Source organism: Acanthisitta chloris, unplaced genomic scaffold (assembly GCF_000695815.1).
Source record: "Acanthisitta chloris isolate BGI_N310 unplaced genomic scaffold, ASM69581v1 scaffold8785, whole genome shotgun sequence".
Classification (NCBI taxonomy): Eukaryota; Metazoa; Chordata; class Aves; order Passeriformes; family Acanthisittidae; genus Acanthisitta; species Acanthisitta chloris.
This window is the reverse complement of record NW_008672381.1, coordinates 157,863-174,156: the sequence shown is the minus strand read 5'-3', so window position 1 is coordinate 174,156 and position 16,294 is coordinate 157,863. Positions and strand designations below refer to the sequence as shown.

Here is a 16,294-nt window from a genome sequence, read left to right as displayed (position 1 = left end):
TATATATATATATATTTCTGGTAATATTTTTTTCCCAGGCTCGACACTACATTGCAGAATCTCTTGGAGGGAAATATGCAGAAGGATTTACTCTTGACATGGAAGCAATATGGGCAGAAAGTGACTGTCGAACACCTCTGACGTGCTTTTTATCAGTGGGGTCTGACCCCACTGAAAACATAGAACGTCTTGCAAAATCACAGGTATCCTTCTAAACTGAGTTGATAGAGCTGATAAAGGCATTTTAACTGTCTTTGCACTGGAAATGTATTTCTAGCAAAATCACAGGTATCCTTCTAAACTGTGTTGATAGAGCTGATAAAGGCATTTTATCTGTCTTTGCACTGGAAATGTATTTCTCCATTTTATAGAACTTTGAATAATGATATTTACATTCATCCTAATGTTCTCTGGAAGTTAATTTTTGACCAGTAGCCAAAATGAATTTACTAGAAAATGGAAACATCACATTCTTGCTTTTTGCAGTTGTTCAATTCCAATGAGTCCTCCATCTTTATCCAGCAAACTATCATAGTCTGTTGCATAGTAAATGTACTGAACTATGAAAGCAAAGCAATATCTGTGGCTTGTACTGTGTTGCATTCACTGTAGGAACTATCAGTAATACTGACTGCAGGAAGATACAGAAAAAAAATAAATAATATGATAACAACTGAAATTATTTTGAAGGCCCTACCATTTAATCAGTTCACTTGATGGAGATTTTCAACATTTCTTAGAGTGCAGCATCATTTTAAGACACTGTGCTTTGTTTTATGTTTCACAATGTAGGTGCAAATAAAATTTTCCCAAGAAGTTGTTATTCACGGTAGATCTCCATAAACTTTCCTTCTCATTGGAATGCATCTTCATTTAATGGTGCAGGATTTTGGTATGCACTAAATAGGACTTACTTGCAAAGGAGAGAGCACCCACAAATCTCTTTAGCTTATTAATTAGAAAGTGTAGATGCTTGTTTCCTTTGAAAATCAGGACTCTAATTTGTCTGGCTGTGTTGAGGACTGCTTAAATTGTGATTTAACTCTCACTTAAGTGGTTAAATTTAGGAATCTTTAGTCTGAAGTCATTAATGTGATCCTTGTCCCAAAACTATGCAGACAGATACCCAGTAATACACAGATGTAGGGAGGGAGAAGAACAGCATTTGAGTGAGCAAGACTTTCAGATTTATTTGAAGAAATGAATTGGAAGGACAATTGTATTCTTATTTTTTTAAAAAAAAGTAATTCTATTTCCTTTTCCTAAAATATGAGAAGCATTTTGACTTTGAAGGAGATTTGAAATTAACTGCAAGAACTTGTATAGACTAGATATGAGCTATTTTTCTGTCCTATTTCAAGTTCAAGTAAACACACGGGATGCTTGTGGTTGGATTCCTGTTTTCACAGCATATGGTGTGAATGCAAAGGCCTGTGAAATGGACTCCTAGATAGGTACTTACCCTGTCTCCAGTAAGAGTTTCTGCGTTCAATAAAGAGAAAGACTGGCTCATTTGAAAGCAATTCAGAGCATACAACTGAAACTTAACTCTGACTTGCATTGAGAGGTTCAGTATTTCTATCTCATTGGCCATGAAAGGGGACAAGGGTCACTAACCTCCTAATAGAGCCACTTGAAGTTGGTTGGACACTTAAAGTCACTCTTGCAAGGAGCAGAACAGAATGTCTGGGGAAGTCCTGGTAGGTAGAAGGTGATCTGTGATTGTGACTGTTAAAAGACAGCAGTTTTTGCTGTCAGTCCAAAAGTATATTGCAGTGGACAATTTTAATGTGTTTTCATGCTTGTAAGAAACATGTATAGAATAATAGAAAGCGAGGTTGCAGAAGAGCTAAATAGATTGCCTTTTTCATTCACACATGGTTTATGAACAAGGAAACATCAGCCAGGCTGTCATAACCTAAAGTTCAACTGTAATGTCAGCTACAAATGTAACATCAACTACAGTGTTTTACTGCAAAGTTCTTGTCTAATCTCTTGAAGTAAAGATATAACCACACAGCATATAGACATCTTTCGAGTTTACAAAAGCCATCCAAATTCTGCAAATCAAACTGCAAACTCAGGTATTTTTTAAAATAAAAATGTCTATTGGCATTGTGGAATTTGACAAGCACTTCAGTAGTCCTCTATCTTTTGAAAAAGTATCTATAAATAATTTGCAGTTTTGAGAAACATTTGCAAGAGGGCTTCATGTTTCTTTTGCTAGTTTGTCAACAAATTGTACTTAGTTCCTGTCTTTCTCTGGGCTTTCTCTGCTCTTTTCCAGACTACATCTTTAACATAGGTTAGCTGTACCAAAGATGTGATCTTGGTATATATGTGATTCTACACCTCCAAAGTATCCCATTTATTGGGGGGGGTTGTTGTTGTTATCTTGGTATATATGTGATTCTACACCTCAAAAGTATCCCATTTATTGGGGGGGGGTTGTTGTTGTTATTTTTTTCTTCTTAATGATAAAAACCTTCCAAAATACATGCTAGGCCTATTTTTCAATGATTTCTTGCAGGCAGGATTTGTGGTCCTAAAATGGATTCTCAGTACTGGTGGTACAACTAAGTATGATATCAACAGTATAAAACAATTATCTGCAGTTAGAAATGTTCAAATTTGTGTCCAGAATTTATTTCTCACTCCAAAACCTATTTGTTCAAGTGGCCTTCTCCCAAAGAAATGGAAACAATAGCTGTGACTATTGAGCTATAGAACCTTGTTTATAAGCCAAACAAGCTTTATCTTAATTTCTGCCCTCTTTAATTTCACTTGAAGAAGAAGTGAAAATTTAACTTTCTGGATTAAAGTGGAGTTCACTATGCCTAGCACTTTCTGTCCATTAAAACCAGGTATTTTTATTATTGTAGAGATAGTTTCTTCTTTTAAGGAATGATGCACAGAACCATCAACACAACTGTCAGGCCCACTGTAGTGACTAAAATGCTACTATTTTCATCTGGATAGTGAGGTATTAAGATGACACAGATATATTAGTATGACTCACTATTGAAAGATACATTCTCTATGCAGACATTTGAATAGAGTTCTTACAGAAGGAGTGAAATGAGGATAATCCGTAGTGAAAAATATTTTTTCCTTGTCTTTATGTTTCTTAGACCTATAATGACTGTACATTTGAAGTTTAGCATTACTGAGAAGAGCAAATTATGAGCAGATGCTTTGTTAGGGAATAATGTACCAGCTGAATATTTATGCACTCTTATGCAGGAGTAGTCGTAGTCTTTGACATAGCAGTGCTAGCTGTACTCAGATACATCTTAGAAAAAGTAGAGGTTTTGCTCCTCCAGCATATTGCCAGCTTCACAGGCTATTTAACTTTTCTTCTTTTAGCTACAGTTTCAGGTTTTACTGACCTGAGAGTAGGATTTAACTGCTTTCTTATCTTTGGCATTCTCTTCTCCTTAAATCTTGTGAGGATGTGGAGGATCATATAGAGCAGCTGTATTTATACTGTTCTGTAAAACCAGGTCAGGGCCCATTCTCTGACCCTAAGGCCAAATGACCCAGCACAGCTTGTGTCCATATGCTTAAACCTTCTTCTGCAAAAGTAGAGCAGCCTTGTCCACACTTTAGGAGTGGATGTCTTCTGTTTTGTTTCACAGTGAGAGAGTCCCAGTAGTAGTAAAGCTTAAGATTAACCTTTGTAGCTCTCAGCCAGCTGAAGATATGCCCAGATTGATCAGTCTTTATGTAGCTCATCACTCACAGCATGAGGGATACTCAGCTGTAGGTCTCGAGCATGAAACTGTCCATGAAACAAAGTCTTTTCCTCAATTCTTTTGCACTCAGCATGTATGCAGAATAACATGCTCAACTGGGTTTGATAATTCTTGTTTTCCACGGTAGGAGTCAGGCAGCCAACCAGGGGGCTGCTTACTTAACAAGAATAGTAAGAATAATAAGAATAGCAAGAATAATAAGAATAATAAGAATAATAAGAATAGTAAGAACAATGAGCATGGAAGAACAATGCCTGCATGTTGCTTCCACACTTGTGTGGTCCTGATCGCAACCTTGTCTTTTTCATATTCCCTTGTGAAAGCTTGTATCATCTTCTGGTTTTCTGAACAACTGACTTTATTCTCCCATAGCTTCTGGAGAAAAGACTCCATAAAATTCAAGAATTCTTGTGTTTGAATTTATAAGCTTTGTCTCTTCTGATTCTAGATCTGCTCTAGGTCTGCTAGCTCTAGCAGATCACCAAACTAGAATCCCCTGAAACAGTGACTCCACAGCCACCATTTAGCAAGACAGGACATTTCCTAAGGAATAACTTAGTGTGTCTCTCCTGTCCTGTCTGCTTCATGGACCTTAAATATATTCAGACAGTAAAAAGACACCAGAATTGTTGGGTTTGCACTGTGCATTAATTATTTTCTGAAGCCTTAATGTCTGCCCATCTCAAGGTAGTCCACATCATAGGAAAAACAATGGTCAGGCAGCTATGTTGCTGTGTGTATGTCCTGCTTCTTTTTGGAAAAGTAGGGAAAAGGAAGGGAAAATGTTTCAGTTGTCTTATCCCATTGACTTTGCTAGACCAGCAAAATAATTATTTCCAGTGGGTGTAGTTTTTTTCGAACAGATAGAATATAAAATCACCTTGGAGGGTTTTTCTTTTTCTTTTTTTTTTTTCACTCTGTTTTAATGTAATCAAGCTCCATTGATATTGGCAGGTTTCTTGTGTTACTATGTCACTACACACGGACCTACAGAATCAATACATCATATGTATAATCATTCTAAGGAGCTACATATAAAAGATTCTTTTTTCCTTCCAGAACATTCCATGTCGTGCCATTTCAATGGGTCAGGGCCAGGAAGTCCATGCCAGGCACCTGTTAAATCAGTGCATGCAAGATGGAGGATGGCTCCTTCTACAGAACTGCCACCTTGGCTTGGATTTTCTTACTGAATTAATGGACACCATCACAACAACAGAATCTATGAGTGAAGACTTCAGAACCTGGATCACTACAGAGGCTCACCCAGAGTTTCCTATTAGTCTTTTACAGTCCTCTATAAAATTTACCAACGATCCCCCTCAAGGTAGGAAACCATGCCTTTTTTTGAGTTTTGGGGCTTGCTTTCCATTGTCACCCCCTCTGTGTCACTATACTTTGCACAGTGATTTAGGTTTTATTCTCAGTTGTTTCATCTTCTAAGTACAGCACTGTGTAAGTCAGTCTTGAGATGTGTAAAGCACAACTCTTCTGGGAAAGAAAATGGATATTGTTTGTTTTTGTAACAAATTGATAGTGATTTTGTTGTTTGTGTAGAAACTGTGGCGAATGCTTAGAACATTTCATTAGTCTGTCTTTCTGTCCTGTTGACCCCACTCAAGGAGACAGATCCTGTGCTCTGCTGAGTAAGGAAAAGGGGTGACTCTGACCACCCAACCTCATTCAAAGCTACAGTGTATAGCTGTGGCTGTTACTTCTTGTTATGCCATCTGGCACTGCTGACAGGAGATGGATTCCAACATCTGTATAGTTGTCCTTCAAGTATTTGTGAGCTGCCCTTAGCCTCTGTCACAGGCAAGACAGTTAATAAGAACTCACAATGGATCTGAATACTAGGGTTTGCTTAAGAACTGATGAGATTAAGGCTTGTATAGTACTTGCTTATTTAACACACTCACTCCCTCATGCTCCCAGCCTCCTGTATTGCATTCATCTTGTTTTACATTTCCATTGGAAACACTGGTGCTGGTCTAGGAAAGTCAAGAATAAAGTTACTTTGGTTACTTACCAGTCTTGGACACTACCCGCCTAGGTCCCTGGGCATCCCCTGGCATTTGTCTCCATGCACCTCCCCTACCTCCAGGATCCTTCCCTCTTCCAGGATGTTTCCTCAAACTAGGATGTTCATCTCATGCTTTCTAGGCCTCTAACACCCCAGTTTTCCTAACCTAAGAAGTCTATGTGAAGAAGCACTATGTGCGTTCCACATCTTAATTAGCAGCTCTGCCTCATGTTTCTTTGTTAATTAGAGTGCAAGAAAGATATGGAGAGAATGAGTCCAATGAGAGGCCACAAAGATACTGAAGCAATTGGAGAATATGTCATATGAGGAGAGGCCAAGAGAGCTGTGATTGTTTAATCTTGAGGAGAGAAGGGATATCTTATCGATGCACATAAATATGTGATGGAAATGAGTAAAGAAAATAGCAAGACTTTTCTTAGTGGTGCCAAATGATGGAAAGAGAGGTGATGGACACAAATGGAAATCCAGGAAATTCATCTTCAGCATCAGGAAAAACGTAACCCACTGTGAGGGTGGCCAAATACTGGAATAGCTTGTTCAGTGAGTTTGTAGACTCCACCCTCAAAACCCACATGGACACGGCGCTGAGAAACCAGCTGTAGTTGATCCTGCTTCAAGAAGAGGTGTTGTACAATGTCACTTCCAGAGGTCCCTTCTGACATCAACTATTTGGTTTCATCAGCTGATATGATATGAAAATATCCAGTAATCTCTAGCCTGTTGCTCTCTTGAAAGTTTCTCTCTTACCTAAACTATGCTGCTACATGCAGACATTCCTCATATGTTTATAGAGGCAACGTACTACCCTACCTTATATCTACTCCTTATGTATGATGAAGGAAGTTTACTTTGTATTTTAGACTATGGTAACAAGAAGTCCTCAGTCATAACACTTACTTTGTCTTTTAATTATCTTTAACTAACTGTGCAGTGCATTAAGTTGCTCTTCATTTATATATGTGTTCCCACTGATTTCAGTTAATGACGTCAGTAGGAGCTGAGAATTTTTATCCAAGTTCGTATTTAAATCCTCAGTCATTTAAATCTCATGTCAGTATTTATCTTCCTTTGAACATTAGTACAATGTCTACAAAATGTTTGATCTTGTGAAAGACATCCTTTTTCAGCGTATATAGTTTGCTCTCGAGACCAGTTAGTCAGTGTGTTGTTAAAAATTTCATACTTCTTTCTCTTCTCTCCTCCCCCCACCTTTTTAATACAGTGTTCAGGATCTTTTTACTGCACTGCAGCCCACTCCTTATCATTCTGATGGCAACACCCTATAGCTCCTATAGGCTATTTTAGAAGTCAAGTTATAGCCAATTTAGAACTTGCATTTAGTGACAGAAATATGCCCAGTGTGACAATTAAAGCCAGGACAAAATATAAACAATTTTAGTTTTGTAATACTGTCCTGCCATATTGATAGCACAATGTGGTACCCTTAAAATATTTTAAAAAGCTATTTGCTTGAATACTGTTCTACAGGATCTTTGTGAAGAAAGAAAGCTGCAAAAGGACTTTTATTGTGTCATAGGAAGTATGATGACTTGGGCAATCTATTCACTGCACTTGAAATCTCTCCTTTTAGACTTGTGTAAAACTGATTAGGTGGAAGATATCATAAGAGGGACCTGATGTCAGTAACTCATGCTTGGGTTGTCTGCCAAAGGCAGATGATGTTTCAGTAGTGCTACCTGAAAGCATCTGGGAGTAGTTAGGCTTACGTATTCCATGGAAGCTGAGATTGTATCAGTAACAACTGCCTAAAGCTGTTCCTGGGATATCAAATGTCAGTGTTCAAAAAAACGTCCCCAAGTAATAGTATTTCCACTATGAATTTTGGTTCTTTCTCAACAGCTTGGTGCCTGTATACCAGTTGGAGAAACTGCATAGAGAATTTTGCTATTTTTATAGGAATCAAACCTAAATAAAATTGTCTTAGGTAGAACTAATGTTATTTTAAAAGTAAACCTTGAAACAAACTCTTGGGTACTCAATGCTGTATTTCATATGACATTAGGTGTCTTTTTGATTGCCACACAGTTGCTGAATAGTTGTGTTACTATTTCAGTTGTTACTGGGAACATTTAGAATATGATTACTTAATTTTAATTCCTTTGAGACTCCTGAACTGAATTTGTTGTGTTATCTACCTCAAACAAAATGTTATTGAAGTTGCGAGCTGAAGAGATAATTGATTCTGCGAGATTTTTTGTAGGCATAAGTAAGATGATACTGTAAATTGGAATAGAGTATTATGCTTAATAGAAGTTGGACTTATGGATTCCATAAATTTTTTTTGCTCATATATTGCATTTTTGTACTTATCTTCCAGGTGTGAAAGCTGGCTTAAAACGAACATACTCAGCTATTACTCAGGATCAGCTAGAAGTGAGCAAAATGCCACAGTGGAAACCATTGCTATATGCTGTAGCATTTCTTCACACAACTGTTCAGGTTTAAAATATATTTCTTTTCCTCTGTCATAAAGCCATGTTTCATTTACTAATGAACCTTGTTATTAAATGAAAAACATGTTTAAAAGGAAATCCCATGTTGGTATATTAACGCAAATTAAGAAAGAAAATGGCACACCTCTATTACTGCAACTGTCTTAGAACTTACAGCTCTGCTAATGTTGGTTTTGTACCTCCAAGAGGGGCAGTATTTCAGGGCAACAAAAAGGCAATTAACCAGTGATCAAATAGAGCACTCTTCTGTTGAAGTCTTTGGACATGAATGTGTGATCTGTCTTTCAACTAACTGGTTTTCTTACTAATATTTTAAATCAGAAAAGCACATTAAAGCAATTTACAGCTTGGGCTGGGAAACCACAGTCTTAAACTGCTGCATTCACAATTAAAAGGTCTAAGAGAATGAATATAAATCCTTCCTGTTCTGAAACATTTAGGAGGAAGTGAAAGTGGAAGATGATTTTGGGTCTTGACTTTCAGGAGTTCCATTAAATACAGCATCTTATAGAGTAACCACAACTTTTTATCGTTCTATCAATAGATTTTGCAGTGTCTTTAGATTATATTTGGAGCCTGGTTAATTTAGCTCTGTGGCATCCATGCACTGATACATTGTTGTCCAGTGGAAGCCTGTGGTATGATTTTCTTTGGCCCATCGCTTCTTTCTTAATGGAAATTAAAAAACTTTTTATTACCAGATATTGCCCTGACAGCTACATACTGCCAACTGCATCTGTAAATGATTCCCTAAGAAGCTGTTTATCCTACTTGCATCCGGACCATGCTGAGACAGCTGTGATATGAATATATCTAGTTCATAGGAACACCACAGACAATGATCAGGGCTGATGAGTTTGGACACTCTTTTCTCAAACAGGAGTTTAATTTTTGAAATTCAAAAACTGTAGTTCTAGGCTCACAGATTTGCCTCACCTAAAAAAAGAAGATTTTTACTCTGTGAAAATGTTAATATTCCTATTCTTTGTTCATATGACGAGATATTCAGCTACTTATTAGTCAAGCATGTGGTCTCGTGTGTGTTAAAAGTTTGGGGGGTTTAAGTTGATGAAATAGAGCCCCAGCTTGACTACTGCGTTCTTAGCATATTTCATGTATTCTTCTGCACTTAAGTTTTCTTCACAATTACTATCAATCAGTCTTTTACCTTTATCTGTTTTACAGGAAAGACGAAAGTTTGGTCCATTGGGCTGGAATATTCCTTATGAATTTAATCAGGCAGACTTCACAGCCAGTGTGCAATTCATTCAGAATCATTTGGATTCTAAGGATATTAAATATGGAGTGAACTGGAACTGTGTTCGCTATATGCTTGGAGAAGTACAGTATGGTGGCCGTGTAACTGATGATCTCGACAAAGCACTGCTGAATACATATGCAAGAGTGTGGTTTGGAGAGCATATGTTTAGTGAAAAATTTTGTTTCTACAAAGATTATGTTATTCCAAAAGGGAAAACAGTTGAAGACTATCTCCAGTACATAGAGCAATTGCCAGTGATTGATACACCAGAGGTAAAATATTTTAATATGTTAAGGGGAGTTCTTGTCAGATAAATAATTTATTCTTGTCAGATAAATAATTTAATCTGGTATGCTTTCCATAACCATGTATGTATAGGTCAAGATTAACAGACAGACCATTATAGTGCATATCCAGTGTAGATCTGCTGACCAGGAAGAGGTAGATGAAGCCTTCTTCAAACAATTGGAAGAAGTCTCATGTTCACAGGCCCTGGTCCTCGTGGAGGACTTTAAACAACCCTAGGTATCTGCTGGAGGAGTGATACAGCAGGGTTCAAACATTCTAAGAGATTTCTTGAGTGCATTAATGACAACTTCCTGGCACGGACAACTGAAGAACCAAGAGTGCATTAATGACAACTTCCTGGCACAAACAACTGAAGAACCAGCAAAGACGGGTGCTTAGCTGAACCCAACACTTACAAGCAAGGAAGAACTGGTCAGGGATGAGAAATCTGGAGGCAACCTTGACTGCAGTGACCAGTGGTGAAGTTTAGGATCCTATGAAGAGAAAGTAGAGCAAAAAGAAGAACCATAGCCCTGGATTTTATAAGACTTCAACCTCTTCAAAGGTTTTGTTCAAGCTTGGAGGAATCCCATGGGATATGGTGCTGAAGAGAAGAGGGGTCCAGGATAACTGGTTTATATTCAGGGATCATCTCCTCCAAGCTCCAGAAAGATCCCTTCTAAGAAGCAGGAAATCAAAGGCAGCAAGAGGCCTGAATGAATGAGCAAGAAACTTCTAACTGAACTCAGACATAAAAAGAAAGTGTACAAGAGGTAGAAATGGGGGTGGTTGACCCAGCAAGAATCAAACTTGCAGGGATAGGATTAGGAAAGCCAAGGTCAAAGTGGAGTTGAATATGTCAAGGAATGTGAAGGGCAGCAAGAAAGGATTTTACAAACATGCAAACAATGAGAAGATGATTAGGGAAGATGTGGGACCATTGCTGAATGGGGCAGGAGAACTTCTGAGAAACTATACGGAAAAGCCTGAATGCCTTCTTTGCCTTAGTCTTTACCAGTAAAACTGGCCTCCAGGAATCCCAGACCCCTGAGATGAAAAGTCCAGAACAAGGAACTTAGCCCTGTTGGAAGAGGACCAGGTTAGGGAGCATTAAAACAAATGGAATGTATGTAAGTTCATGGTACCTCATGGGTAGCACCCATGAGTGCTGAGGCAGCTGGCTGATGTATTTTTCATGTTTTTCACGATTACTTTTAAACGGTAACTGTGATTGGAAGACATCCTTGAAGAATGGAAGAGAGCAAATACCACTCCTATCTTCAAGAAGTGAAGAAGAAAGATCTGATGAACCACAGGATGGTTAGCCTCACTTCAGTCCCTGGGAAGGTGCTGGAGAAAAACCTCTTGCAAAGCATTTCCAAACATATGAAGGACAAGCACATGATTTTGAGTAGCCAGTATGGATTTGTAAAGGAGAAATTATACTTAACCAACCTGCTGGCCTTCTAAATTGAGATGACCAATGAGGTAGCTTAACTTTAGTAAGACTTTTGACATTAGCTCCTATAACAAGTTCACAGACAAGCTGAAAACGTATGGGTTAGATAAGTGTCAGATGACACATATCTGCTGTATGAGGAAAGGCTGAGAGACCTGGAACTCTTTAGCTTGGAAAAGAGGAGGCTCAGGTGGGATCCAATCAGTGTGTATAAATACTGGTTGGGATGGTGTAAAGATGGAGCCAGAGTCTTTTCAATAATACATAGTGAAAGGACAAGAGGGAATGGGCATAAATTAAACAACAGAAAATTCCATCTGGCAACCAGAGCACACTTTTTTTTAATGCTGAAGGTGGTCAAACACAGGACAAGGCTGCCCAGAGTGGTTGTAGAGTCTCAGTCCTTGTAGACATCAAAATCCCAACAGGACATTGTGCAGGACAGCCTGTTCTAGCTGACCCTGCTGGATTAGATGACCCTTCCAAACCAAACTATTTTGTGATTTTGCAGTTCTGTACAGGATTGAGCAGACATGCAGTCTGGGAAATAATGAAAATAAAAAAGCCATATAGTCTCATTTTCCAAGATATACTTGGGAGATTATTCAGTTTTGACAACAGAAAGATGTGGATGTTGCCATGAATTGAGGGGATAGGGTGCAGGGTATCTCTTGATTGCAACCACTTTTACATAACCCAACAATGGGTATATCACAGTGGTCAGAGTGATTGGAGGATGGCAACTTTCTGCTCCCTCTAGTACAGGCACACATGATGAAATTAGTTAAAATCGAAACAGAAGTAAATGCTCTGGACTTCTGTCTTATTTCTATTAATCTGATAAATGTCTTTGGAAGCAAGTTCTATTAAAATTAAATACACAGGGTTGAACAGAAAAAAAGCTGGTTTTCAGTTACTGATAATGTGCTGGCTGAGAGAGTGAGAAGCTTCCAAGGTCATGAAATAAGCTTGAAAAGTTCTGAATCTCTGGAGGCAGTGAAAGCAGAATGCCTAAGTATTTATGCCAGCAGTGATACACTTTTCCAAGTGAGGGTAAATGCAGTCATATCAGTGCACCTGTGGGATCCATCTGAGCCCAGCTCATGAGGTGGTTCCTATCAGTCTATGAACCTTGACTCTATCAGATTTCAGGTGCTACTTTCATGGATTTGCTTTTCTAAGCACTTGGGAACCTATCTCACAATGCTGCAATGTATTTTTAAAGTGTTTTGATACCTGTAAAAAATACGTATGTATGGCTTGAGGTAGGGGAATTTTACCTTTGACTTTTATGTAAATAGGATCAAGTCCAGGAATGCAAACATCTTTTCCTCCTTCACATTTTCACTTGTTAGGAAGAAAGCTATGACTTTCTTCTGTCATTCCAAAGTCTGTCAAGATTGCTCATGGAAACCTTTAACCTTTTAATCACCCAGTCTTCTTTGTTTCGCAAAGGATATTGTGCTAGTCAAAAGATTGTATCTTTGTTTCCTCAACTTTCAGTTTTTAGAATCATAGAATTCCTGAAGAACTGCAGCCCATGTAAAGGGCTCACATTGGAGAAGTTCATGGGTGTGGTAGGGACCCTGTGCTGGAGCAGGGGAACAGTGTGAGGAGTCCTGCCCCTGTGGAGGAAGGAGTCAGAGACAACATGTGATGAACTGACCACAGTCCCTGTTCTCCATTCCTCTTCTCCCTTCTGCTGTGGGAGGGATGAGGTAGAGAATTTGGGAATGAAGTTAAGGCCAGGAAGAAAGTCGAGGTGGGGTTTTTAAAGGTGTTTTTAAAATTTGGTTTTATTTCTCATGATCCTACTCTGTTGTGATTGGTAATAAATTCAATTACTTTCCTCAGGCTGAGCTTGTTTTGTCTGTGATGGTAGCTGGTGAGTGATGTCTCCCTGTCCTTATCTCAGACCATGAGCCTTTTGTCATATTTTCTCTCCCCTGTCCAGTTGGGGAGGGGGTGACAGAACATCTTTGGTGGGCACCTGGCATCCAATCAGAGGCAACCCAACTCAGCAATCCCTTTGAAAATGACTTTGATTTCAGAGGGGTGTAAACCTTTAGCAATTGGTTTTGAGGATTTATAAGGCTAAAAAACCCCAGAAAGATAGGATGCAGCATTGTCTTTTTAATCAAAATCCCCGAGATTTTGTATCAAAAAGGATGAGAGATTTGGCTCCTGGATAATAAACAAGATATCCAGAACACTGGTCCACCCACTCGTTTCTTACATCTTCATACATTGCTTGCATAAAACCATAGGACAGGGGTTGTCTCCCATGTAACAGGTCTGTCTTTGTTAATATTACACCAATATTTAAGTTAGCTTTGGACTAACTTTCCAATTTACATTCACAATGGCAGATATTCATGTTTCTAACTTGGGCTATAACATTGCTACAAAATCTGCTAGAGCAAAAAGAAACAAATAAACCTTCAACTATGCAAGAGAAAAAACAGAAAAGAGTGTATGTTCAAATGTGTATTTCCTTCCTCATAGAATATGAGAGTAATAAAGGGCATTGGTATTTTCACTTTTTACATCTCAGATTGAGTAAACCACTTTGTGTAAAACATTAAATCCTATCTGGAATCTAATTGCATGCTAGTTATAGTCACACCTTCTCTCACATGTGGTATTAGGTCTGTACTGTGTTCTTTGTACTGTTGTAAGGATCCAAGCTACAACTGATGTAAATCAGCACAGCTTTACTGGCTTTGGCACTAGTGCAGCCACTTATATCCCTTGTTTCTGAGTTTCTAGATTTGCAAGTATAACAATATTAAATGGCCCTTTTTATTCTGTCCTCAGAGTGTGTAAATACTGTTTCCTAGAACTGTCTTCTTGTAATATACCTATTCTAATGTAAAATATGTAAACATGAAAAATGAGAGCAGAAGATTGCTTGGCTTTGGTGCTCAGTTCGAGGGTGAGCTTTCCTCATTGTCAGATCAGTGGTTCAAAGTTTGTGAGAGATAGTTAATAGCTATAATTAAATAAGGGTTTGTGAAATCAGTCACAGTACATACAATTCCTCCTGGAGAAGAGTTGCAATTGTCAATCTGACAATTATAGACTTACTGATATTTCAGTGGAAGTTTCTGAGAAAGCTATTATCATTCAGACAAAGGGCAGCTTTGCAGTAATTCTGTGCTGGCTGTGTCTTAAATGAAACAATTCAATTTCAACAGAAGGAGAAGGAGGGGTAAGCTTCAACCAAAAATAGCTAAACCATAAAATATCCTAAATATATCACCATCTTTAGATATCTCAAATATGGGCAGTATTTTACTCACTGCTACATGCCTTATAATAACCCTAAGAGACCGAGTAAGACAAAAAATGTTAGAAATGTTAACTGGTCTGATTATCGGGGGCTTCTACTTGAGCTGATAAAACAGCAAGAGACCCATAGAGACAAAGAACTAGTGTCCACGTATGACATATTTCTAACAAACTGTAGTCTGGACCAGTGGAAAGGATTCCGTTGGTACCCCCTGATAGCACTCCACAGCATGATCTATGTGAAGATAGCCAGAAGATCAATTAAAAACCCTAAACATTGATATATATGAAAATGCCATTGTATAAACAACCTATGTTAATAATTTCGTGTAAATTGAGCTTGGTCTTTGGCTAGTTAAATGGATGTACTTCCACTGAACAATTGACTGACATGTCTATTGTTTTATAGAGCTGAGAATTTTCTTCCTTGTTTATCCATTTTCATGCATTCTTTCATGTATATATTTTTAGAAGGAAAACCACATATTATTTTTTCCCCTATTTTTTCCCTTTAAGGTATTTGGACTTCACCCTAATGCAGATATAACTTACCAGACCAACCTGGCTAATGAGACACTAAGTACAATAGTGAGCATCCAGCCCAAAGACAGCAGTACTGGAGGAGGGGAAACCCGAGAAGCAGTGGTGCAGCGTCTTGCTGATGAGATGCTAGAGAAGTTACCTCCAGATTATAACCCTCATGAGGTATGTGTTACTTTATAATACAGATGTTTTATGTGTGCATGTATGTATGTTTAGGGTTTATTGTGCTGCTTAAATTTAACTGGTGTGTTTTAAAAAGCTCTTAAAATTATGTATAGTCTGTCTTGGTTTATTATCTAAAATATTCCTACATCAGAAATATATATTTCAAATGCTAGAGTCCACTTAATTAGTCACCTTAATCAGAGAAGCCATTAGAGACTTTAGAAAGTTCTTGCCTTCCTTAGTAACTTACAGAAGGACCCCTGTGGCTCTTTCTGAAAGGCTGGTGATCCTATAGTGATACAGCATTCAATTTACCTAGTCCTGCTATGATACCACCATGATGAAGAATGGATTTTATCACTGGCCACTTCATGCTCCAGATTTCTTGGAATTTGAGCTATAAGAGATGTATTTGTCAATCTTTTCTTGAATTTTTGATTAACAATATCATTAAATGGAAAAATCCAGCATAAAGACTCTTGCATCAGTTTGTAAGTAGGATCTGGTGTCTTCCCAGTGTTTCATGAACAGTAAATGTTGAAACCCCCTAATTGCCATGATTTTATTCTGCACAATTCTGTTTTGCACTGATAGTTCTTTTTTCACCCCATGCAGTTCAAGTTTGTAGAGTGCCCAGTATGCAGTATTGCAACTTGTTATGCATGATGCATTTTCTTTTCCGGTCAGCTTAGAATAGCCCCTTAGGTAACAACCCATAGTCTTTGGGCCCTGGCAATATTTCCTGTCTTCTGTTCTACCATTCATCTCAGGTTTGATATGTCTTGTATAAATAGCCTCTTCTGTACTGGCATAACTCAAAACTTCTCTTTTCATTCTCCTCTTGGCATGCTGTTTGCAATCTGCAACTTTTTTTTTGTGAGGCTTCCTAACATCTATCTCCATATTGTTATTTTTCCATCCATCCCTGCTTGTGTCTCACTTTTTGTCACCTGCTTTTTGAGTGATTCTCAGTGATAGCATATAAATCATTTATTTGTAGAATTTAGCTAAGAA

At 38.1% G+C, this 16,294-nt stretch overlaps 1 protein-coding gene across 1 annotated transcript in view; it reads left to right on the top strand.

Moving 5' to 3' along the window:
* Nucleotides 1–16,294, top strand: part of LOC103802057 (dynein heavy chain 5, axonemal-like) — a 158,752-nt gene that overhangs the window by 119,606 nt on the left and 22,852 nt on the right. Inside the window, exons 68-72 of the mRNA XM_009074495.1 lie at nucleotides 39–203; nucleotides 4,815–5,082; nucleotides 8,138–8,259; nucleotides 9,459–9,806; nucleotides 15,089–15,277. Of these exons, the coding sequence (XP_009072743.1) occupies nucleotides 39–203; nucleotides 4,815–5,082; nucleotides 8,138–8,259; nucleotides 9,459–9,806; nucleotides 15,089–15,277 (1,092 nt within the window). The remainder of the gene's footprint in view (nucleotides 1–38; nucleotides 204–4,814; nucleotides 5,083–8,137; nucleotides 8,260–9,458; nucleotides 9,807–15,088; nucleotides 15,278–16,294) is intronic.